Raw genomic sequence first — 26,463 nt, 5'->3', positions numbered from 1 at the left:
GGCAACCAACAGAATGGGAAAAAATTTTCGCAGTCTACCCATCTGACAAAGGGCTGATATCCAGAATTTACAAACAACTCAAGCAGATTTACAGGAAAAAAACAAACAAGCCCATTCAAAAGTGGGCAAAGGATATGAACAGATACTTTACGAAAGAAGACATATATGAGGCCAACAATCATATGAAAAAATGCTCATCGTCACTGGTCATCAGAGAGATGCAAATCAAAACCACATTGAGATACCATCTCACGCCAGTTAGAATGGCGATCATTAAAAAATCTGGAGACAACAGATGCTGGAGAGGATGTGGAGAAAAAGGAACACTTTTACACTGTTGGTGGGAGTGTAAATTAGTTCAACCATTGTGGAAGACAGTGTGGCGATTCCTCAAGGCCTTAGAAATAGAAATTCCATTTGACCCAGCAATCCCATTACTGGGTATATATCCAAAAGACTATAAATCGTTCTACTATAAGGACACATGTACACGAATGTTCATTGCAGCACTGTTTACAATAGCAAAGACCTGGAATCAACCCAAATGCCCATTGATAATAGACTGGATTGGAAAAATGTGGCACATATACACCATGGAATATTATGCAGCACTCAGAAATGATGAGTTCGTGTCGTTTGTAGGGACATGGATGAATCTGGAAAACATCATCCTCAGCAAACTGACACAAGAACAGAAAATGAAACACCGCATATTCTCACTCATAGGTGGGTGATGAAAAATGAGAACACATGGACACAGAAAGGGGAGTACTAAACACTGGGGTCTATTGGGGGGAAAAGGGGAGGGCCAGTGGGAGGGGGAGGTGGGGAGGGATAGCCTGGGGAGAAATGCCAAATGTGGGTGAAGGGGAGAAGAAAAGCAAAGCACACTGCCATGTGTGTACCTACGCAACTGTCTTGCATGCTCTGCTCATGTACCCCAAAACCTATAATCCAATAAAAAATTAAAAAAAAAAAAATTCTGTAACTGTTTGGCTTCAAAGTCAATTCATACTTTACTTCATGTGCTTATGCTCATGTTCCTGGAGCATAAATCCTGAAAGAAAAAAATCAGTCAATGAAAGTTCCGGAGCAGTTAATCAGGTCTGGGTAGTGAAGAAGTCACCATGAATAGAGGTTTACTTGTAGGAACATCTTAGTTCTGGACATGGAAGCTCTAAATTCTGCAAATGATCAATGAAGGTGCTGCACGACCTTCTCAGCTGGTCAGGGGAAGGTAGAAATGTCTGTCCATTCCCTTTACCTCCTACCTGCATCTTCTTCCATCTTACATCGACTGAGCCTGAAATTATTTTTTATTCTGCAGATAGAGGGACAAATGCCCCCTAGGAGAGGAGCCAAGAGTTCATAAAGTATATCTGCTGCATTTGACGAAAACCAGAGAGTGCCTTGTCAGCGCCACAGGCAGAGCAATTACTAAACTTTGCCAAATTTGCAGCTGCTTTTATCAGCCTCTCTAAAATTCTGTAAATGATCAATGAAGGTGCTGCAAGACCTTCCCAGCTGGTGAGGGGGAAGGTAGAGATGCTGGAGAAGTGTTCTAGGCAACGGAGTACCTAGGAAAGGGGGCACAAAATAGGGCCACTTTATACTTTGCTAAGTAACCAAAGGAGCACTGTGGCCATTTAACGAGCACCTACTAGGTGCCTGGTACTTTATATGGGTGGAGGTTAAGGAACTTGCCAGAGCCACATAGTTATAACAGCAGAACTGGAATGCAGGCCTGATGCTGGCTGAATTCCCTCTCCCACTACCACCTCCCTGAGACTGTCACTGCTAGGGAAGAGCAAGTGTCCCAGTGAGGACCTGCAGAGGCCCAGAGCTCAGCGTTAGTGCTGGACGTGGAAGCTGTCTCCCTGAGGGCCACACTCCTTACAGAGGCCAGGCAAACCCAAGGTCCCAGATAGTTAGAGGCTGAGAGCAGAGAGCAGGATCTACAGCACAGCCAGGAGAGAGATCAGTCTCTGTCTCGTGGTAACGCATTCTGCCACTTTCCATTATTTCGAGGATAATACGCATGCTCTGTAGAAACGCTGGAAACCATGGAAAAATAGAACAAAGAAAACATTTCAACCAACCAGAGTACCACTGTTAATCCTTTAGTATACTATATGTTTTCAACCTCTCTGCTCTGGGAACACGCTTTTTTTTTTAAGATGGGACAATATGTTTTCCCTTACTAATATTGGGTAAACATGTTACCCATTTGTTATAATTATTTTATAATATCATTTTTAATGTTTACAATATTATTTTACTATTTGCATGGGTTAAATGAGGACATAAGACCCTAACTAGAATCCAACCCATTTGGGGCCAAATTTTAGCCCTACCATTTCCTAACTCTGTGACGAAACTTCTCGTCTCAATGACTCCCAGATTCCCGCTTCACACACCCACGGGTATAACAACACAACCTCTTCCTAGGTATGTTGGGAAGATTGAGAAAACGAAAGCATTTAGCACAATGTGACATAAATGTTAACGATGATCATTCCTGTAATTTGTCTAATAAATTCCCCATTCTCAGACATCTGGATTTTTCAGGGTTTTACAATTACAAATAAGATGGAAGGAACACCGTTATAGATGGTGCTTCTCCATAATCATGTCTTTGCGCTTCTCCATAATCACGTCTCAATATAACGTCTCAATATAAAATTACTGTATCAAAGGGGAAACGTTGTAAGAATTTTATACATACTGTCAAACTATTCTTCAGGAGATGTGTATTGATTTATAACTAATTTGATGGCCTCTTAAGGAAGTTGGTTGTGAAATCAGGAACCGATGGTGAACTATGAATCCAGAAGCAAGGGGCAACTAGTCTTTGTAGATGACCTGAGACTCTGAGACCTGCTGAGAGGGCTTGCTGCCTGCTCTTCCTTTGACCTCACAGTTGAGTCTACGGTCTAGTAAGGGGATGGGCCTAATGGGCCCTGGCTGGCATTGAATTAAAGGAGAGGTAGATAGCAGGTGTCAAAAGATACTGGAGAGGCTGGTCTCGGTGGCTCACGCCTGTACTCCCAGCACTTTGGGAGGCCGAAGCGGGAAGATCATTGGTCAGGAGATCGAAACCATCCTGACCAACATGGTGAAACCCCATCTCTACTAAAAAAATACAAAAATTAGCTGGGTGTGGTGGCATGCGCCTGTAGTCCCAGCTATTTGGGAGGCTGAGGCAGGAGAGTTGCTTGAACCCGGAGGCGGAGGTTGCAGTGAGCCGAGATTGCACCACTGCACTCTAGCTTGGCGCCTGGCAACATAGCGAGACCCTGTCTCAAAAAAAAAAAAAAAAGAGACTGGAGAAAGCCTCAGTAGATCCACAAAAACCAATCCCATGATTTGCTTACCTGGATTACTTTAATGTGTTACTAATAATTGGCAAGTCTTTCTTAGACATTTTAACTTAGGTGCTTTTTTAAATTGTAACTAACTCAAAACAGCATACATGTATAATTTTGTGTCATTTAGAATACATTGAATTTTTGTACTGTGACTATCCTTTATTCCGAGATTACATCCTTTACTTTTTTCTTAGCTTATGTTCTTTTTAAGTTGAAATGATGGTGATACTTGGTGTTAGAGCATTTTAAAATCCCCTAAGTGGCAAACAAAGGTGGCTGTTTCCAATTTTAGCATTAAAATTTTATTACCCCCTGGAATCCATGTGTCTGGAAGCTAGTGACCAGGTGACACATAATCCAGTCCTTAAACCATTGTTTTTCTGAAATTCAGTGAGTAGCTACTGAGTCCAAGGCGAACAGATATCCTTTCCTTGACCCAAAGAGCTCATGGTCTTTGCATCAAATATTAGTGCTACACCAGGAAGGGCATATCGGCTCTGGAGTGACAGGATGGAAGGGTCAGAGAGGTGTGAGAGCATGGAATCACAGTCCATCACAGGGTCCCTTACTCTTCTTAATTCTTACAGGAATTGTTTAACTCACTATTCACTATTGGAGTCTTTGGGAAATAAAATTTACTATAACAAACACCTCCCCATAGATGGAAAATTCATATTTCAGGAATTAAAAGGACAAAATAAAACTCAATCTGAGACGAGAGTAGAGGTAATATATTCCAGACACCAAGTTTTATAACCAAGTGGAAGAAGTCAGCCATATGCTTTAAAAATATATTTATTAAGGAGTTGTTTGGTTAAGAACACTCAAAGGAAGGAAAACCTATGTGTAGTTGCACACCACAGGTACATGAAAGCTACAATAGACTCTTCATTAACATTCAGAAAATCCCTAAAGGAAAAGAATTGCAAATCAAAACATGATTAGTGACATTTATGACACATTATAACAACACCAATCACCCACGTACGAGAATCTATACTGACATAGAATACATCATATATCAGTGAGGAGACTAGGCTGTTTGGAGATATATATATAGATATATTTGAACAAGTGTTTTCTAGTGTACTAAACCTATAGTGGTAATAGTGAAAAACATAAATGTTTTTATTGTTTGAGCAGAGAAATGTTTTAGATTTAAGATGTTAAAGACACAGGAAATCTTTCAAATCATTCTTCCTCAAAGCTTTCTCTGTGGCTGGGGGAGAGAGAAACTATGGAAAGAATAGTTGTATACATTTTGGTGGAATTTTCTGAACACTTACACGAGGCATGCTTTTTGAGAGTTTTATTGGCTTCCCAGTTTTGGTTCGTAGTTCTTGAGCAAAGGTATATCCTGTGTCATAGCATAACATATTAGTTGGAATTCCAGCAAATATCCAGACAGTTGGGAGCGGAATAGGCATGGTGGCTTTTTTTTTTGTTTAAGGATAATGATAATTCTGTCAACGAAAGCTAGCCTCTAGCATACTGTAAGTTGAAGTTCAAAAGAAAAAATACCAAAACAAGCCTCATCCAAACTTTCCTCCTCACGAGCTTCAAACTCAGATTCTTATCAAGACTAACATGATTGCATTCATTTAATGTGAATAAATAAGTGATGTTAGCTTAAAGCAACATCTATCACTAGCACCTTGTTTTCTCCTGATTTTGACTAAAAGTTCATTCTCGATCTCTTGACCTCGTGATCCACCCGCCTCAGCCTCCCAAAGTGCTGGGATTACAGGCATGAGCCTGTTCATTCTCTAATTAAAAGTTCATTCTCTAGATCGAAAATATTTATGTGAATTCACAGAATTAGCATTGGTCACTAATCACCCAGTTAAGTTACAATTGTATATATTCTGGCCGGTGTTTTAATTTAAATTGCAAAAAAAATAGGCTAATCATTAGCTAATGAACTATATTAGACATGGTTTATCTGTTAATGACATAATCTTTATTCTTTAATGCCATTACTTACAAGAGATTCTGTGTTTGTGAAAGCAGGAAGTTCTATTCACTCACTGTGACAAGAAATTTCGACATGTAAATGTGTATGCCATGTTTTAAAGATATACATACTGCTTTCTAACAGACAAGAGAGATTTCAGGCACCAGACTTGTAAAAAAATCTCAGTTTTTTTAACACCAAAATTCAAGTATGTGGATAAATTAAAAAATAGCAAAAAAAAAAAACCAAAAAACCCCAAAATCAAAAAAAGCTAAAACTGTCAACGTTGAACTAAAAATTACAGAATGCTTGTACTGATATGAGATTCTTAATAAAAGTGTCAGCATGAAAAAGTGGAAATTCAAGTCAAATCTCATCACATCAACCTTCACTGCAGTAAAAAGTTGACTGTAAAATCATTTTCAAGGTGTGGCCAGGCTAGCGGTGTTTCTAAATCTCATTACAGTGAAACTTCTAATTTTGAATAATTATGGAAGTGAATATATAAAGCAATTACTTAAAAGTTCTTACTTATGGTCGGGTGTGGTGGCTCACACCTGTAATCCCAGCACTTTGGGAGGCTGATGCGAGCAAATCACGAGGTCAGGAGTTCGAGATCAGTCTGGCCATCATGGTGAAACCTCATCTCTACTAAAAACATAAAAAAAATTGCCAGGCGTGGTGGTGTGTGCCTGTAATCCTAGCTACTAGGAAGGCTGAGGCAGGAGAATTTCATAAACCCAAGAGGTGGAGGCTACAGTGAGCCAAGATCATGCCACTGCACTCCAGCCTGGGTGACAGTGAGAGACTCTGTCTCAAAAAAAAAAAAAAAAAGAAAAGAAAAAAAGGTCTTACTTATATAACAGTTACTCCCTGTAATGAAAATTATCCAACACTTGATTTTGTGCCACAGTGTAAGGTTTGGTAACAAACACCTCATTGCAAGATAACCAGGAAAATGGAAACGCAGAGTAAAAAAAGATCACTTTACTTTCCCTGCATTAATGAGGAATGTGTTGAGTGTAATTACCGCTAGCAGTTACATTAACTGTGTCCACAAAATTGAGCAGTTGATGGAGGAACAGCCCATCTAGAATTTATTTTGAGCCAAATACACAGCAACACAATGGAATGAACAGCCAGCCCCTTGATCCAATGTCAACCTGTTTACTTCACAATTTAAAGAATTTATCAGTTGCCTACTGCGACATACCACGCAAGTGACTGTGAGCCTCTCAAGGATAAATCATTGGCTTACTAATTGTTAGAGTTTAGAACGTATCAGGTAAGTATCAAATGCTTAGGAAATGATGGACTTTTGCAAACAATATTCCTCAGTGTAAGTTCGTCCTTTCCCTGAGTTTTAAATGATTTAAGGAGTATGATAAACTAAAGAAGCTACAAACAATAAAAAGGCAATGGTATAAGAAGACGAATTAAAGATCTCTTTCTCCAATATATTCTCTGAGTTTCCAGATTAATACCGGTGAAGGACAGTGGTGGTCCCTACTACGTTAACCACTCCCTGGAAGCGAGTTAGGCCAACACTAGACATGAACCCACAAGAGAGGAGGCTAAGCAATGAATTAAAAGTTGGGATTTTTTTCTCCAAAGAAATCAACTGTGTGATAGAGGTCAATGTTTTCTTGTTTGTTTCTTCTAAAGTAGGATGTATTTGTAGACAAAAATTTTCTAAGGCTTCAGGAAGCTGAACTTCCTCTTTAGGAATTAATGGGCCCTCTCCAGGACAATAATGCTCAATGCCCTAATTAGTATCCCATGGACTTAAATGGGTCAGTGTTGTTGTTGTTTTTTTAATATTGATGCACTCTTAAGAATTAACTAAACAATCAGCTTGCTAACGTTCTGTATTTAGATCACATTGATGGTGCACTTTCAGTGTCAAAATGGATCTCAGAAATATTTTTCTAGAGAAATAATTCTAATTATGTTTGTGTTTGGATGATTCCAAACTAAATAGTCAATCAATTATTTTATCACAATCATCTTTCTTTTTGGTGAAGGAAAAAACAGTCATGGCAGGAATTTCCCTAAATGACTCCATCCATTCCATAGTTGTGAACCAGTAACTTCATGAAGGAACTGCTTTTATGACTCGGTATTGCACAGGATTATGAAAAAAGTTACTTTTGGGTTAATACCTTTAGTATGCAAAGGGTTGACTAAATAGGAAGCAATGCCAACATAAAAGAAAATTATATACTTATAACCAAATGTACAATATTTAGTTGAAGATACCTACTCATTCATAATTACAATTAAGAGAGGGTCTGGAAATCCAGGTGATCACATCTATCAGATAAGCAATGGGATATAAGCAGCAAAACTAATTTGGAGACAGGACACAACATAGGTATTTTAAAATAAATGGCTATAAGATCTTGAAAAGTTTTTAATATCAATAAGCAGTAGCATTTAGAGGATCCTGAGTTTTTCACATGGGCCTGCCTTCATCACTCGAAAAATTTCTGTATTCATTAACTTTCTTGTAAACTCGCCGGAGTATGTTACAAATTATTCCCTTATTCACAAATCAAAGCCTTGTGATTGGCTTAATAACTTTTGTTAAGCCATATAGGGCAGTTTGTGATTACCTACAATTTTTATAAAGTTCCATTTCCTGAATATTAGCACATGTAACTCAATTTAAAAACGTATGGTACACATTTCATATCCATTCTCTCCTGAGCACACGGAACAGGACATTTAGGTATGATTTTTTAGTATTCTTCACTCTGAAAGTCTGCTGTGTGAACATCACTGTAAAAACATTTTAGGAAAAGGGTATTTATTTTTAAACATTTTCTATAAGGCGAATGATAATTTTGTATATACTCTAGAGCCACACTGTTCTTGGTGGTATCTTCGAGCTATTGGATACTTGCAATGTAACTAGTGCAACTGAAGAACTGAATTTTTAACTTTAATTAATTTGAAGTTTAAAAGTTCACAGTTGTTTCAGTTACTGAAAAACTTTTAAGTGTGTTTAGATAACTTAGGTTGTTGAATCTACATTTTACATGTAAATTTTATGAACTCTAAACACATCAAATATTACTGATGAAAACTTAGTGTCCAAATTGGGGGATTCCGTAAGTGTAAAAAGCGTGCCAGATTTCAAAGACTTAGTGTGAAAAAAATGTAAATTTATTTTTAATAATTTTTTCCCTTGCCTTATGTTATATTTCTCTTGGATGGCACTGCTCTAGAGCTTTATGAAAATTGCTGGTTTTTAAAAGTTATGTTTTAAATATTTTATTGTAATGTCATTCTTTTAACCAAATAATTTTGATCATTTGAAAAAGCAAAGCAAATTTGTCTTTACCCACCGTGAAGTGCCCTAATTGCTCACTCTGCGCTTCCTCCTGCTCTGAATTGTGAAGCCCTCAGCAGCACCCACAGCAGAATGAAAAATCATAGGCAGGGAATATGCAGAAGTAGTGTATGAGAGCACTAATAAGTGTGCAATCAAATCAACTGCTCACACCCTACAAATGATGTCTTTTTTCCCTCCCAGTTGTTTCAGGATCTACATGTTCCTAATTCCAAAATTAACCTTCAGCTTCCTCCCAAGTTCTGCTGTGTTATGGCTTCTGGTTTAGAATAAGCAGTGACTGTAATCAGCAATGTGCTAGGTCATGTATTAAAACTAGATTCTGTCCAGGCCCGAGAACTCTCATCCTTCAGAGTGGAGAGCTTTCTCTGGGAGAAGGGTTCGAATCCCAGAAGTCTGAACACCGCCACCCGGTACTTCTTGGACATGATGTTGTATAGAATAGGGTTGATGGCAGCGCTGAGGTAGAAGAGGACAAAGGACACGAGGTTGCAGTACTGGCTGATCTGAGCAATCTCCAAGGAGCCAGGCTCAAAGGATTTGGAAAATAAATATCGCCCTACGTGGAAGGGCAGCCAGCAGAGGATGAAAGCAAACACCACTACAGCTAAAAGGACAATGAGAGAAAGATAATCAGCTCAAGAAATGTCATAGCAAATCACATTCAATTTTTAAGACTTTTGTCTCATGAACTATGACCATTGACTTTTGTCTCATGAACTATGACCATTGACTTCAGAGAAACATTGTGTTCTCTTCTTCCTCATTCCTACATTTTAACAAAGATTCAGTCTGTCTGAACCAACCGTTCAACAATTTTTACGGAGCTTCCCAGTCATTTCTATTTAACAACTACCTGAGTGATTTTGTGTTGAGTTGACATATTGACTCAACTGACCAGACCATTTATTCACAATAGTCCAGCAGTTGTTATGTGTTAGACACACGCACAAAGTTGTTGTACCCAACCACAGCTGTGTATCCGAGTCTCCTGGGGTACTTTTGTACACAATGCAGATTCCTTGAATGTAGTATAGACTCGGTCAAATTTAATCTCCAAGAGGGAGATCAGGGTATATGCTTTTCCTTTTCTTTTTTTCTAAAGTTTCACAGAGGACTGAACATACAATCAGGATTAAGAATCACTGAGATGGGTGATTCTATGCCACCTGCAATAGATACAAGTAAGGCTGTTATTAAACCAATTCATATAAATTATCATCCATCCAAGTCTCCATTTTGCCTGTGTAAGATAATTTTTAATGATGTCTAAGTTTTTAGGTTGTTTGAAATTCAGAAATCAGGGAAAAATAATAGCAAATAATTTTTTAGTCTTTGTAACACTTTAGTGATCCCCTTCAAATTGTCCAGGAAGAAGAAAGTTAACATTGGTGTTGAGACACCAATGAGGAAATTAATGGCTTGAAAATAAAATTGGAGGAAAGTATTAAACTTATCCTTAAAACTAAATTTATAGTAGCAACTTAACTGCCACAAACAATCTGAATCTCAGAGATGACAGCTTGGAGTCCTCTAACACTAGTGGGCTTAGAAGCTATGAGTCATATCATGAGAATCACTGGTCTAGAAAATAAAATCCTTGACATTCCTTGAATAAACTCTATCACTTTGATATGCAGGACCCAGGAAGTGTAAATTTGGAAATATGAAATCATCCTGGAATGGCTTCTAAGAAGCCTTAAAATACGTCAGTAAGCATGAAGTCTTGACTATAATATCTAAATAATAAAATATACAGACCTTGGTTTTGAAAATGCAAGTAGAATTAATATCTTGCTGGGATATAAACTCATGTTTTATTACTTACTTGTACCAAACACATATACTTTAAGACACCGAATTTGTGCAATAAACATTCTGCAAATCCAGTTATGACCTTGTGCCCAGATGTTACTGAAGGGTCATTTGGGGAAGCAGTAAATTCTGTTGGTTTCCACAAAGTCTCTTTTTCTCCTTTTGGAGCTTTGCTCATCCTAGTTTATCTTTACTTGATCCTACTCTATCCTACCTGAAGAGGCAGGTAATCATGAAAACAAACGAGACTACTGATTTGTCACTGACTTCCTTACAAAGCTGTATAAACAGCAACAGGTAAACAGAATTGATGCAATTATCTGAAAAAATGCAGAGCAGAAAACAAATCACAATATTGAAAGAAAAATGAACAATCTCTAATAGGTTTATCCAAACTGATCATGTCTGTGGTTGAATTTACCACTGAATACTTTCTAGATCCAAGCCTTGCTTTTCTTAATGTAACTTAGATATTCACAAATCCTGTTTGAGGCAGGAAGTCAGTCCTCACTTTTAACGCTTAAGACCACAATAGACTTTTATAAGATATCTCAATTTTAAAGTGGAGTTTCTGGGCTGATATAAAATTCATTTTAGGGAAACATAAATGTGGGACATTTTTGCATGAAAGAGAAAGGAGAGACAGGAAGAGACACAAAGAGATAGAGACAGTAAGAAAGAGTCAAGACACTGACAAAGGGGGAAGAGAGAGAGTGACAGAGACAGAGAGATTGAGAGACCAAAGACATCACTCAAGAAAGCAAGGGGAGAGAATAATTGAGACGCATGCAGAGAGACAGAGGCCCAGAGAAACTGAAAAAAGAGGTAGAGGCTCCGGGGGAAATAGAGATGGAGACTCAGAGAGAAGTGAGAAGGCACAGGGAGAAGAGGGGACCCGCGAGAGAAAGCTCGAGCGCGCTCTGAGACCCACCCAGCATTTTCACGGTTTGCTTGTGGTTCTGGTCCTTGAGCGAGGCGCCCACGGCAGCATCGCCGCGCCTCCTCCGCCACAGCTTCCTGCCGATGAGACTGTAGAGGACCGTGAGACAGAAGACAGGAAGGAAGAAGAAGACGCTGGACACCCACACCATGACCGTGAGCAGTCCAGAACGCACCGCGAACTCGGTGGGGCGGCACTCGTTGGTGTCCCAAGGGTCGGTCCCGTTCTCGTGCTCCACCCCGACTAGCACGAAGATGGGCCCAGCGCTGCAGAAGGCTACGGCCCAGATGACGAGGATGACCAGCTTCACCCGGCCCTTGGTGACCACCACCTTGGCCCGCAGCGGGAAGCAGATGGCGAAGTAGCGCTCGACGCTCAGGGCTGTGATGGTGAGCACCGTGGCGTAGGTGCAGCTTTCGCTGACGAATTGGAATAGTTTGCAGAGCAGGTCGCCGAAGTTCCAGGGCCGGTACTGCCAAAGGCGAACGAGGTCCAGGGGCATGCAGAGGAAGATGAGCAGGTCGGAGAAGGCCATGCTGGACAGGTAGAGGTTGGTGGTGGTGCGCAGCTCGCGGAAGCGCGACACCACCAGCATGGTAAGCAGGTTACCAGCGATGCCCACCACGAAGAGCGCCACGCAGGTGGCTGTGACGCCCGCCAGCAGCGGCGCAGTGAAGGGCGGCAGCAGCTCGTCGCCCAGCGAGTCGTTGCCGGGGGACGCATCCCAGTCCAGGTCCTCCAGTGTGAGGTTGAGCCCCGGCTCTTCGCTGGGCGTTGCGTTCCACATGCTGCCGGCTCAGCCGAACAGGCTCTGGGATGTGACAGCGCTGGGAGACTGGACCGAGCTGGCTCCCGAGGAGGTCCCCTTAGGCGCGGGAGGGTGCGAGGGGAGAGCGGGTGCAGACGCGTGGGGAGGATGCTTGGAGAAGAAAGAGAGGGAGGTGAGAGGCAGAAACCGAGGGAGGAGGTGAGATCGGGACGTGGAAGAGGGAGAGAGACTAATGGTCAGTGGGCGAGTGACCCACTGCTTTCTCTGGCACCTCCCCTTTCCCCCACCGTCTCCCCCAAAGTTTCTCTCTCCCAACACAGCCTCCGGCCGGCGCCCACACACATACCTGTCACCAGCCCTGCCTTGCGTTCGCGTTCTCGCTCCAGCTCCATCTCGCACTTCCCAAAGCGTCCCAGCGTGTGGGGACCGCAGAGACCAGGCGCCGCGAAGCGGGAACGTGAGGAGCTCTCTCCGGAGCCCTGGGCGACGCTGGGCTAGTGTGCCCCGGAAGAACAGGTCACACCCTGAGGTTGGGGGTGGGGAGAACACCTTTAGCAGCGGGGACCTGGTTTCTTCCTCCACAAGGGCTAGAGCTGGCTATGGCCCTGGTGGGAAGAAAAAGCGAGTTTGCCCAACTAGACTTGAGAAGAAGGATAGAGAGAGAGAGAAAAAGAAGGACCTTGTGTTTGTATCCATACCGATGAGCACCGAAAAATAATCTCACGCAGTTCTAGAACTTAGGTTCAGCGATGTGACTACTTGTCCAAGGTTACACAGCAAGCTGGGGTCTCGGGGACCAGTGTTGGATCTCCCACTGGGTTTGGACTTCTGAGCGCATAGGGGCAAGATGTGTGAATAAACCCTGTCCTGAATCCCAGTTTTTTGTATCACTTGGTGGTGATAGAGGGTCTGCTGTAGGGGAGATTACTTTTGCTTGATGCAAACCTGGTGGCAGGGTGCCGAGGGTGATCGGGGAGGGAAAAGGAGAAAGGAAAAAGGAAGAGTTGGAGGTGTGTGGAGCCAGCAAGAAGAGGCTGTGAGGGTGGCACGTGGATAGTGTGCAGGAAACCTTTTTTGAGCATCATGGAGAGAGATCAGCCATTTGGTAGTCGTGTTCCCTTGGGCAAGGTCTTCAACCTCCTGGGCGTTACTTCTTTTTCTTTGAATTGCAATGATTTATGCGGACCACTGGGGGTGAATGTCAAGTGTCAGGGACCACTGGAGGCACTCAATAAATAGTAGACGCGTTGCTGTTGAGAAGTAGAAGCTGTGCTGGTGGGAATAGGTCAAAGGCCATCCCTACACTAGCCAGGTGGCCCTCAGGAGTCTGTGCTCAGAGCCAGAAATCCACACCCGAGGACGTGAGACTGCCGGTTGCCAGCGAATTCACAAACCCGACAGGCCCCTCCAGGCCCACCGACTTCGGGACCGCTCGGAGAACAAGTTCAGCACTGCGGCCAGCGCCACATCCCTCCTGCACAGCGCAGCTCGAGGGGCGGCTGCGCGTTACTCTCACCTGTTTCAACTCACGCTTCTCACGCCTCAGTCCTACCCCGCGGAGGAGCAGGGCAGACTCCGCCGAAGCACAGGCCGGCTTTAACCACTGCCTTGACCACACACATAGGCGTTCACCCGATGAGATGCCACCTACTGTGTATGAGAGTTTTCCCCTCAGTTGAACGCGTTCGTACGTGCCTTTCACAGACAGTTTGCACCACCTCTACTACCTAAATTGTTAATGCCTAAAAGTCCACAAAGACCTAAGACTGAGTGTGTGCATGTGTGCGTGAAAGACTCCATAGAGTAAAAGACTACACGAGAGAAGTTTCACACAGGAAATTTAACATAGAGGCTTGGTTGCCACTGGTGTGTTAGACACTGGATCAAATTGAGGTTTTGTTGTGCGTGTTTTTTTTTTTTTTCTTTTTGGACAGAGTCTCTGTCTGTCGCCCAGGCTAGAGTGCAGTGGCCTGATCTGTGCTCACTGCAACCTCCGCCTCCCTGGTTCAAGCGATTCTCCTGCCTTAGCCTTCCTAGTAGCTGGGACTACAGGTGCCCACCACCATGCCCCGCTAATCTTTTTTTTTTTTTTTTTTTTAGTAGAGACAGGGTTTCACCGTGTTAGCCAGGATGGTCTCAATCTCCTGACATCGTGATCTGCCCGCCTTGGCCTCCCAAATTGCTGGGATTACAGGCATGAGCCACCACGCTTGGCCCCAAATTAAGTTTTTAAAGCATTAATTTCAGACTACTATTTTTAAAATGTTACAACTAAGTCAAATCACCAATTACTAACAAGTTTTTATTTAATCAATAACTTTGACTTTGTTACTCTCTGCCCTATATTACCAGTAGGTTTATGTATGTGGAAAGAAAGGGAGAGAAAACAGACTGGAATAAATCAGAATACTATGGGAAGTTATTGTCTAAGGCTGAGAATCAGGAAAATACTGTGGGATATTTTCTGGTCTACTCAGTGCTAAAGCTATGGTTGATAGGTAAAAAAAACTTGAAAAAAAAAAAACACCAAAAGACTATTGTGATAGAATTTTTTTCATGTTAGCTAAAATAGCAAAGAGTGTAATGGCACTCAGCCAGTTTCTAAAATATGGACAAATCTATATTGCGTGACCAAGAAGAAACAGAGGATGCTATTGAAATCGATCTATTTATTCATAACATGTAAAATATTATGTAATATTGTATATAAATCTATCTTTAATATGTGGTAGGTACTAGGGACAACAACATAAATAAAACCCAGGCAGGTGCTATATTTATAAATTTACAGTCTAGAGAGAAAATACAGTTAAATAAGTAATGTTAATACAGTATTGATAGGTGCATCTAAAGAGGCATGTACAATGAGCTCTGATGGAATACAGAGAATGAGTGAATCACATGGAGGCTTTAGGGAAAGCTTCTCAGAGGAAGCAGCATCTGAGCTGGATCTTGAAGAACTCAGTTCTGTCAGAAACAGTAAAACTTGCTCAACCGTTCAGACAAGGAACACAAAAGCATTTTGGAGTGACAATCGGTATGCCTTGTCCTATGAATTGTGTAAGAAGTATTATTATTATTGACTTGTGGATTTTTATGTAGTCACTGCATTCCAATCAATTATGATGACTTTTTTCTTTTAGACACTCAAATTGTCTCATCTTTGACCAATGAGATCCACTTCAAGTTGGCTCCAGGGTTCTTTTGACATGACTCACTTAGATTTTTAGAGCTTCCACACTGTGTTTTGTGGCACAATGAGATGCTTTAAGCTCACCTTGCAAATTCTCTACATGAGACCCAGGAGCAGCCATTATTCCAAGAATCCCTGGTACCTGTACTGGGAAACAGCATTTAGAGACCTACATTTGGGCAGTGGGGTTGGTTATTGGCCTGGGAGCATTATGGACTAGGTTCTGTAGACAGAGATAGGAGATATATATATATCTCATATACATATATATGAATATATTCTATATACAGCATATATTCTATACATCTATACCTTATATGTATATCCTATAGATATAAAGTTACATAGTTTCATTATGAAGATATACCTAGTTTCATCCAATGTTTGTTGATGAATATTTGTGTTTTTAATAAGTTTTTATTGCTGGAATATATATTGCTATACATTCTATATATGTGAGTGTGTGTATATATATATGGGTTATATACATATATATGTATATATACACATATATAGATGTGTGTGTATAATCATTATCATCTCACAATATCTAGATATCTATAAATCATGAGACGATAATTGTAAATGTGTCTGTGTGTGTGACGTATGAAAAGGTAGTATACATACATACTAGGCTATCTTCTATGTTGCCTTTTCAACTTAACATTCTATCCTGGGAGTCTCTCATAGCAATATTCTTCTTTATGTTTTTTTAAATAATCCATCTAGGGAAAGATCCACAGTTTCCACTATGAAGATGTACCTTAGTTTCATTTAACCAATGTTTATTGATGAATATTTGTGTTTTTTTGTTTTTTTTTTTTTTGAGACGGAGTTTCGCTCTTGTTACCCAGGCTGCAATGGCGCGATCTCTGCTCACCGCAACCTCCACCTCCTGGGTTCAGGCAATTCTCCTGCCTCAGCCTCCTGAGTAGCTGGGATTACAGGCACGCGCCACCATGCCCAGCTAATTTTTTGTATTTTTAGTAGAGATGGGGTTTCACCATGTTGACCAGGATGGTCTTGATATCTTGACCTCCTGATCCACCTGCCTCGGCCTCCCAAAGTCGTGTGTTTTAAATAATCTTTTGTTGCTATAAATGATAATGTATATATAATTTTATATGTGTACAGCTGTATTACAGAATAATATTAAAAATTTAATAAAAGAAGAAATGAGGCTGGGCATAGTAGCTCATGCCTGTAATTCCCAGCACTTTGAGAGGCCAAGGAGGGCAGATCACAAGAAAGTTCAAGACCAGCCTGACCAACATCGTGAAACTTCATCTCTTCTAAAAATACAAACATTAACCGGGCATGGTGGTGAGTGCCTGTAATCCCAGCTACTCAGGAGGTTGAGGCAGGAGAATCACTTGAACCTGGGAGGCAGAGGTTGCAGTGAGCCGAGATCACACCACTGCACTCCAGCCTGGGCAAAAGAGCAAGATTCTATCTCAAGAAGAGAAGAAGAAGGAATGATACATGGCAGTATACAAATTACTGAATGGCACAATACAGCATGGAGAAACAGTGTATAGTACCCGAATGTCAAGTCTGGGCTCTGAAAACATACATGGAAAATTTGTATAAGGTAGCAGGTATAACATAATATTCTTCGAAGTAGGAATGTTAAATCAAAAGTGTCAAAGTCTTGTAATTTTGTTATATACTGCCACATTCCTCTCCATGGGATTGTATCACCTTATATCTCCACTAGCAATGGATAAGAGTGCCTGATTTCTCTCAACCTCTACCATAGTTTTGTCAACTTTTAAATTTTTGCCAATTTGATGATTAGGTGAGAAATAGTTTCTCATTGTGTTTTTCCTTTGCATTCATTTATTCTAGTGAGATAAGCATATATGCATGCATTTAAGGGCCATTTGCTTTTCTTTTCACATGAACTGCTGAACTATGACTTCCACCCATTTTTCACTTGGGTTGTTGTTCTGCTTTTTAAAATTGATTTCTATGAGCTCTTTTTTTGTGCTGGAGAGATATCCCTTTGGAAGAACATAAATAGAAAATATTTTTGCCAGCTGTTAATTTGTCTTTTCAATTTTACTTATGGATGTTTTTCTTTATTTGACACACACAAGTTTTACATTTCTTTGTCATCAATTTCATCAGTTTTTGTCATTATTGTTTCTGGATTTTGAGTCATATTTATAAAGGCTTTACTCATTGCTAAGTTATGAGAAATTTGTGTTTTTTTCTATTATTTTGCAGCTTTATTTTGTAACATTTATATTTCTGAATCCACTTGCAATTTATCTTGGAACATGAAATGATATATGGATTCAATTTTTTTCCAAATGGTTACTCAGCTGTTTCAACATCATTTATTAAAAAGTTTGCCTTTTCCTTAATAATTTAAGGTGACTCTTTTGTCTTGTATTAAATTTCTATATGTATTTTCAGAGCCCAATCTGAAGACTCAGGCACTGTATACTGCCTCTCCATGCTGGATTTGGACCACTCAATGAATTGTATACTGCCATGTGCCATTTATTCTTTAATTACTGAAAATTTCACTTTTTAATATCATAGTTCACATATTAATCAGGATGAAGATTGGATACATATATCAATCTGAAAGTAGGACTGAAAAAATATAAAATATTATGGATTCATTTTCCTTCTAAAGGAAATCAGAATATAGAGGGCCCAGGGCTTGTATCAGAAACTCATGCGCCTTTTGCCTCTCTGCTCCACCATCCTTTGTGAGTGCTTCCTGGCCCAAGACTGCTGCTGGAACTCCAGTCACTGAAATGAGTTCCAGGCAAGAAGAAACAGAAAAGGAAGGGATAGACAGCTTTCTTAAAATTCTAAATCAAAACCCTCACTTACATTACATTGACCAATTCCATCTTCAAGAGAGGCTGGAAAATACACATGTATAGCAGGGCATGTTCTCACTCCCAGGGTTCCAGATTTGGATAAGCAATTTACAGTTTCTGCCATGTTTCCCAACATGATTGCAAGTAATTTGAAAGCAGAGACATATTTTTCTTTGGATGACCTAGTACAGCATCTTATAGGTAATAGAGCACCTAAAACAAACATTTCCTGCATTGATTAAATTTATATTTCATTTATGTATAAATATAGAACCTATAAGAGGCTCATAAGGAAATTTAAACACTATATTGTGCTTTCCATAAAATATGTCACTTATCTTAATGTTCTATTCAAGCTTTGAACACAATGTACTAATATATCTGGCTTCATCACTTATACTCTTTCTTTCATATCATATGGCCTCATTTAAATAATGTCATGTACATATTTCAAAGCAAGAAGTACACATTGCTCTGTCCAGACAAGCAAGCTGTAAGAATTTATATTTAATATCAAATATATCAACAGAGTAGTAGAAATATATGTCTAAAGTAATCTTAGCATTCAAGTACCTTAAAAATCATCATCATCATTATTTTTTCTTTAGAGATAGGATCTTGCTCTCTAGCCCAGGCTGGAGTGCAGGGTCACGATCACAGCTCACTGCATCCTTGAACTGCTGGGCACTAGGGATCCCCCCATCTCAGCTTCTTAAGTAGCTGGGACTACAGGTGCATATCACTAGACTTGGCTAATTTTTTCAGGTTTTGTAAAGATGGAGTCTTGCCATCTTGCTCAGACTGGTCTAAAATTCCCGAGCTCAAGTGATCCTCCTAACTTGGCCTCCCAAAATGGTGAGATTACAGGAGTGAGCCACCACATCCAGCAAAAATCATATTTCTAATTAGTAAATGAGACATATTATCACAAATGATCACTATGAAAATTAATAATTTTACAGTTTAGAAATTCATTTATAATCGTTGTGATTTTCTGATTATAGAAGTAACATATTTCTTAATAGCTCAAACATGTTAGAACGTCTCTTATACCCATTTCTTTTTTAATTTTCCCCATAGGTATTCCAGTGGGACTTTCCATATTTTTACTGATACTCATGCTACTAGTTTTATATCTGGTATTAAGCATTACTACTTTTACCTAGTCCTTTATAATGCCTAGTTAATACCAAAATTTATCTATTAATAGTTATCAAAGTTACAGATAGGTTTAAAATTTCAAATACTTATGCAAGGCTTATAAACCATGATGGCACTGGTTTGTGCATTATGCACTATTATGTAGTGGTATACTGTTATGAAATAAGGTGCCTTTTTTAACTTAAAATTTTTATTTTAATTGTACTTTAGGTTCTGGGGTACATGGGCAGATCATGCAGGATTGTTGCATAGATACACACATGGCAATGGGGTTTGCTGCCTCCATACCCCCATCACCTACATCTGGCATTTCTCCCCATGTTATCCTTCCCCCACCTCCCCACCTCCCCCACTGTCCCTCCCTTGGCCCCCAACAACAGACCCCAGTGTGTGATGCTCCCCTCCCTGTGTCCATGTGTTCTCATTGTTCAATATCTGCCTATGAGTGAGAACATGCGGTGTTTGATTTTCTGTTCTTGTGTCAGTTTGCTGAGAATTATAGTTTCCAGATTCATCCATGTCCCTACAAAGGACAGGAACTCATCACTTTTTATGGCTGCATAGTATTCCATGGTGTATACGTGCCACATTTTCCTTGTCCAGTCTATCATCAGTGGGCATTTGGGTTGGTTCCAGGTCCTTGCTATTGTAAACAGTGCTGCTATGAACATATGTGTCTGTGTGTCTTTATAATAGAATGGTTTATAATCCTTTGGGTATATACCCAGTAATGGGATTGCTGGGTCAAATGGAATTTCTATCTCTAGGTCCTTGAGGAATCGCCACACTGTCTTCCACAATGGTTGAACTAGTTTACACTCCCATCAGCAGTGTAAAGTTGTTCCTATTTCTCCACATCCTCTCCAGCATCTGTTGTCTCCAGATTTTTTAATGATCGCCATTCTAACTGGCATGAGATGGTATCTCGATGTGGTTTTAATTTGCATTTCTCTAATGACCAGTGATGATGAACAATTTTTCATATGTTCGTTGATCTCATATATGTCTTCTTTTGAAAAGCGTCTGTTCATATCCTTTGCCGACTTTTGGATGGGCTTGTTTTTTTCTTGTAAATCTGTTTTAGTTCTTTGTGGGTTCTGGATATTAGCCCTTTGTCAGATGGATAGATTACAAACATTTTCCCCCATTCTGTTGGTTGCTGGTTCACTCTAATGATTGTTTCTTTTGCTGTGCAGAAGCTCTTAAGTTTAATTAGATCTCATTTGTCTATTTTGGCTTTTGTTGCCAATGCTTTCGGTGTTTTAGTCATGAATTCCTTGCCTATGCCTATGTCCTGAATGGTTTTACCTAGGTTTCCTTCCAGGGTTTTTATGGTGTTAGGTCTTATGTTTAAGTCTATTTAGTTCTTTTATACTCTCAACTCATGAATCACCCATATGTGGTTACACATGCACACATATACATACATGCGCACACTCTTCCCCTCCTTCATCTTCCAAATGCCATCAAACTATAATTTTGGGATGCGATTTATCCTAAACGTTCATATTTCATGCTGATGTAGGTATTACTAAATCAGAACCACATGGTACACTGTGATAATATTCTCCTTTCTTGAAATACTTTTTGTTTTCCTTGGTGTTATAACTGCCTTATTGGATGATTTGCCTAGTTTTTACATAACTACTACCAATCTTCCTCTCAACATTGTTTAACACAGCAGATTATTTTATGTGTTTCTATCTGTTTCTTTGGGACAATGCTTCTGGATACCTACACCTCCCTACTCCGATCTGAACTAGTGCCCTCTGGGCCTGTTACACAGGTTATTGTCCTGATTATTCATCATCCTCTTGGGTATCCCCTTTGCCTGGCCAGATAGTGGGTCTTCCTCTTTTTCGATTTGGTTTCTACTACGAATGTTCACATTCTCCAATAACGTGACGAGAAAAGGTATATAGAAGATACATTTTTGAGGAACTTTTATATTAAAACTATTTTTATTGTACCATAACAATTTATCAGGAGTTTAGTTATCCTCTTAGTCTGTACCACGGTAACAGAATATCATAGGCCAGGAGGCTTATAAGCAACAGAAATTTATTTCTCACAGTTCTAGAGGCTGGGAAGTCCAAAATCAAGGAAGATTTGGTGTCCAGTGATGACATATTTTCTGATTTCCTAGATAGCCATCTTCTCACTGCCTCCTCACATGGCAGAAGAGATGAGGAAGCTCTCTGAGACCTCTATTACATGGTTACTATCCCATTCCACTGTCATGACCTACTCACCCACCAAAGGCCCCGCTGCCATACCACCTATTAGGTGGTGTGATTTCAATACATGAATTGAATAGGTTACGATTTCAATACATGAATTCGGAAGGGGTGGATACAAACATTCAGTCTATAGCAGTTACGGAATTTTATTTTAGATATCACTTTCCCTAAGAATTTCAAAGGAATTGCTCCCTGGTATTTTCCAAATACAACACTATTCTAATTCCTGATCACTTGTATTAAATGTAGTTATTTTTTCTCTGAAATCTTTTAAGATTCATTCATTTATTCTACACATTTTTATTGAGCACCTATTATGTGCCAGGCATTATTCTTACAACTGAGAACACAGAAGCAAGTGAAAGACACAAAAATGTCTATCCTCTGGGCACTGACATTCTAGCAGGGGAAATAAATAATATAAAGATAAATAAGTAAAACACATAGTGGGTTAGATGGTGGTAAGTGCTCAGGAGGGAAATAAAACAGTGAAAAATCTAAAAAGAAATGAAATTTTGAAGGGGTAGCCAGGGAAATGACTTTTGAGTGAAGCCTTGAAGGATGTGGGGATACTAGTGGGTGACGACAATGGCATCCCAGGTGGAGGAAATAACAAAGGTCTGTGGGAGGTATGGTAACTGTGTACTGTCTACTTATTCAAACTAACTTTAAGTAGTTTCCAAATGTGGTTCTTGGCTAAGATTAGCCACAAGAGACATTTGTTCAAATTTGGAAAAGTAAAAATAAAGCAGCAGTCATTTTTTGACTCAGAATATTAATGTAGGCCAGGGGATATTGTGGATTATGCAGCTGCTGCATTTGTTGATAAGGGGCAGCAGCTGGGGCCTCAGCTCTTCCAGCTCTTGATGGACGTACTCTTTTAATTTCTTCAATCACTAGGCCCTGCGCATGTTTAACTCCATGAAAAAGGGTACTAACTTCCCCAAGCATTGGAGCTAGAGTTTGGAGATAGTGAGAGATCACCGTGGGTTCTAGAGACATGTGAGTTCCAGTTCATCATTGGTTCCAGCTCCTTCTCAAGGGTCTCACACTGCACTTGATCTTCCCCACTTTCTAACTGTCTTTTTTTTTTTTTTGAGACAGAGTTTTTGCTCGTTACCCAGGCTGGAGTGCAATGGCGCGATCTCGGCTCACTGCAACCTCCGCCTCCTGGGTTCAGGCAATTCTCCTGCCTCAGCCTCCCGAGTAGCTGGGATTACAGGCACACGCCACCATGCCCAGCTAATTTTTTGTATTTTTAGTAGAGACGGGGTTTCACCATATTGGCCAGGATGGTCTCGATCTCTTGACCTCGTGATCCACCCGCCTCGGCCTCCCAAAGTGCTGTGATTACATCCAACTGTCTTTTGTTCCTAAATTCCTGCCACGCTAAGTTCAGAATTAGCATCATATGCAGAAGCAACGGAAATTTGTAAACTGTTTAACAAGCTACCTCAATTGCATAAGGTCAGATCCTTAAAATTAATCCCTTATTCTATGTCATTCATAGTGGTTCTGTTTCTGGGATCTCATACAGCAGGACAAAGTCTAGCTTGTTGGAGGAGCAGCAAAAAGGCCAGTAGTGGGACAAGTGAACAGGAGAATAACAGGAGGTGAGTTAAAAGAGGAAATGAGACCAGATGGTGAAGTTCTTGATGTTATAGTTATAACTTTTTTACTCTGATAAGATGAAAAATCATGGAAGATTTGAGGGAGAAGAGTGATGTGATCTGATTAATACTGTGATGTGATAATTCTGACTGCTGTTTAGAGAAAGATGAAAGGGGAGCAAGGGCAGTGGCAGGGAGGACATTTAGGACATTATTTAACAATCCAGGCCAGATGTTCTGCTGACAAGAGATGTTGATGACTTAAGTCAGAGTACTGACACGGTAGTGGTGAGAAATAGTTGAGTTCTGGACTTCAAAAGTTAAAATGTATATGCTATGCTTATGTAAAGGTATGTATATCTTCTGGTCTGCGCAAGTGAAAAGTATGGAGCTGCCATTAACTGATACAGGAGAGATGGAGGCGAAACAGATTTGGAAAGGAAGAGTAAAAGCTTGTTCTAAATGTATTAAGTTAGAGATGCTTATTAGAAATGTTAGTAGAGAACTTGAGAAGGCAGCTGGATATACTGGTATGGAGTTCAGGACTGGAGATAAAAACTGGAGTGTGGTCAGCAGTAAATAGAATTTAAAATAAGGATGCTAATTGAGATAAGCTGGGAAATGAGCATAGCTACAAAAGAGATGTTCAAGGGCCCTGAGATTTAGACTCTTCCCCAAACGTTGAAAAATCAGAGTCATGAGAACAAACTAGCAAAAGATACTTCTAAGTGGCCAGTGGAGTAGAACTCCAGCTGGGAAACGGTGAGACTCTAAGAGATACAAGGAAGCTATATCAAGACAGGAGGGGTCGACTCTATCATACACTGCCATGAGTCAAGTCAGAGGAGAATGGACCAGCTCTTTAACAACATGGAGGTAATTGTCAGTTAATGAACCTGGTGGCATGTTGGAGCAAACCTAGTTGGTTCAAGTGAGCATGGGAGAAGATAATTTGGAGACATTGAGTATAGACAACTCTTCCAAAGAATGTTATGACAAAGGGAGGAAGACTAATGAGGTGGTAGCTAGAGGAGATATGGGGTCAAGAGAGTTTTTGTTTCAAAGGTGTGAAAATAAGTGGTTTGGACGCTGTTGGGGATGATATCCTATAATGGGGAAAGCTGATGGTGTGGTGGAATGCAGAATGGCTGGAGCAGTGTTCCTGAGAGGGGTTGGATCTAGTGCCCAAGAAATAGGGTGGGTCTTAGGGGAATTGTGCCTAATGCGTGCCCCAAAACAGGAGAGAATGAAGAATATGTGGGCATAGGAGGATGGGTAGGTGTAGAGGGCCAGGCTGTAGGAAGTCTTCATTGATGGCTTCAGTTTCCTCAGCAATATAGACAGCAAAGGGACAGCTGAGAGTAAGTGTGGGGAGATGTTGGAGGTTGGAAGAGAGGGACACAATGTGAAGCAGTTGTCCGGGAAAGGGGAGGATACTCTCATCTGATTGCTGGGAATCATTAAGGACCCACTTGAAGTTAATGATCATGGCTTTAAAATTACACCAGTCAATACAACTGTTTGTTTTCCCATCTTTGTGTTCAGCAGCACTTGGTACAGAAAGGGAGTGGAGGGACATTTAATTTAACCAGGGTTGTGCTTTTGCTCAGAACAGATGAGCAAGTACAAGAAGGACAGATATTAAGGTTCTATCCAAGGAATTGCTTAGAATTATTGACAACTGAGTTTAAACTGAAGGAGGTAAGTGAGGACATGAAGAGGGTAAGGGACTGAGAAAGATGGTTAAGATCAGTGGATGTTTTCTGTTTCCTGTGTTTCAAAGTGTCTCAAGATGTGCTGTGGTGTGGGTCTTTTCCCATTCATTGAGGTGGACGCTCTTTTGACTTTTCAACTTATGTCCTTTAGTTCTGGGAAATTTTATTAAATTTGTTGTCTTCCCCTCCACATTCTCTATTCTTTCCTTTTGAGGCTCCTTTTATTCACACATTGGGCCTACAGGTCCTCTGATTATTTTTCCTCTCTGATTCTTGTTCTTATTTGATAAATGCAGTATCATCTCAGTGCTTGGAAACATAATTATATTTTGGGGGGGATTTTATTTGCTTCCTGCACTGTCTCTGTTTTTTCCAAAGTTCTTCTTTTCCAGTATAAGGAAACCCTATGTACCCATTCTCCAGCTTCAACTGTTAACAATATTTCATCAATTTGTGCCATCCATTCTGTCAACTCCTGTACATTTATGTTAATACATCATTTGAATTTCAGTTTTGATTACAAGATACTGACACACAGAATGTCTAAATTTTGGAGGCTAATTGGGTACCACTCCATCATCGGGCTCTCCCTTTCTCATAGTCCACCATGCTTACTCTCTCTGTTTTCTGCTTTTGACAGCTTGAATTTCATGCTTTATTATTTTAATAACACTCTGATTAATATCTGAAACTTCTTGGCTCTCTTTTTCTCTCTAGCAAAAGTCCAACTTTGAACAAACTCAGAAATTCCTCGCCTTTGGTTGCATCTAAGCAACGTAGGTTTGCTGGAGGACATCTCAGTAGAGGAGAGATAGGCTCCTCCCTAAATTTATCATCACTGATCTCAAGTACGTCCTAAGTACTGCTTAGAACTCGAACTACATTTTCCTGGTCAATTCATTCTCTTGTCATTCTCAGCAACAACTTAAAAGAAACTCACATTCTCCAACTTTCAATTTCACCCCTACCTTCCTCTTCATAATCAGAAGAAAACTTAGCCAGTTACTGTTGGAAAATAGAATCCATAAAATATAAACGCTTTCAGCTTCCCAAACTCAAACTTAACTCATATGCTTAGGGACTGCTTAGCCACCCCCACTGCTATTCTCTCTCTCTCCACTAGAGGGGCTGTCTCTTTCTTTCTGAGGCCAGTTACTTTACCTTTGCTTGGAACCCGTCCAATTTCACTCTTAAGAACACTTACATTATCTATTCTGCCTTCTCTTATACTCCTACATTCTCTCCCTCAACTGGATCCTTCCCATCGCTTTTAAATGTGCTCAAGACTCTTCAATTAGAAAACAAACAAAAAACTTTTCCCTTCTTCAACCTACATATATTTCCACCTCTTTTCTTTCTTGTTTCAAAACCGACTCCAGCGTCAGCCTCTTCTAATCTTACTTCCGTCTCTAACTTGATTAAAACAGCACTTACTCAGGTCACCAGTGATTCTCATGCTGTTGCATTTCTTCAGTCCTCATCTCACTTTGCTTCTCTGCATAT

The 26,463-nt window shown here is 40.3% G+C and overlaps 1 protein-coding gene across 1 annotated transcript; it reads right to left on the bottom strand.

Annotated features, from left to right (window-relative positions):
- Window positions 1–8,979: 8,979 nt before the first annotated feature.
- GHSR (growth hormone secretagogue receptor) lies at window positions 8,980–12,219 on the bottom strand. Its single transcript, NM_001257223.1, has 2 exons — window positions 11,424–12,219; window positions 8,980–9,284 (listed from the first exon to the last, which is right to left on the bottom strand). Exons 1-2 carry the CDS (start codon window positions 12,217–12,219, stop codon window positions 8,980–8,982), a joined length of 1,101 nt encoding a protein of 366 aa, NP_001244152.1.
- Window positions 12,220–26,463: the final 14,244 nt, after the last annotated feature.

The sequence above is a fragment of the Callithrix jacchus genome, chromosome 17 (genome assembly GCF_049354715.1).
Source record: "Callithrix jacchus isolate 240 chromosome 17, calJac240_pri, whole genome shotgun sequence".
NCBI classification, from domain to species: domain Eukaryota; kingdom Metazoa; phylum Chordata; class Mammalia; order Primates; family Cebidae; genus Callithrix; species Callithrix jacchus.
This window is presented reverse-complemented; position numbering and strand designations above follow the sequence as displayed.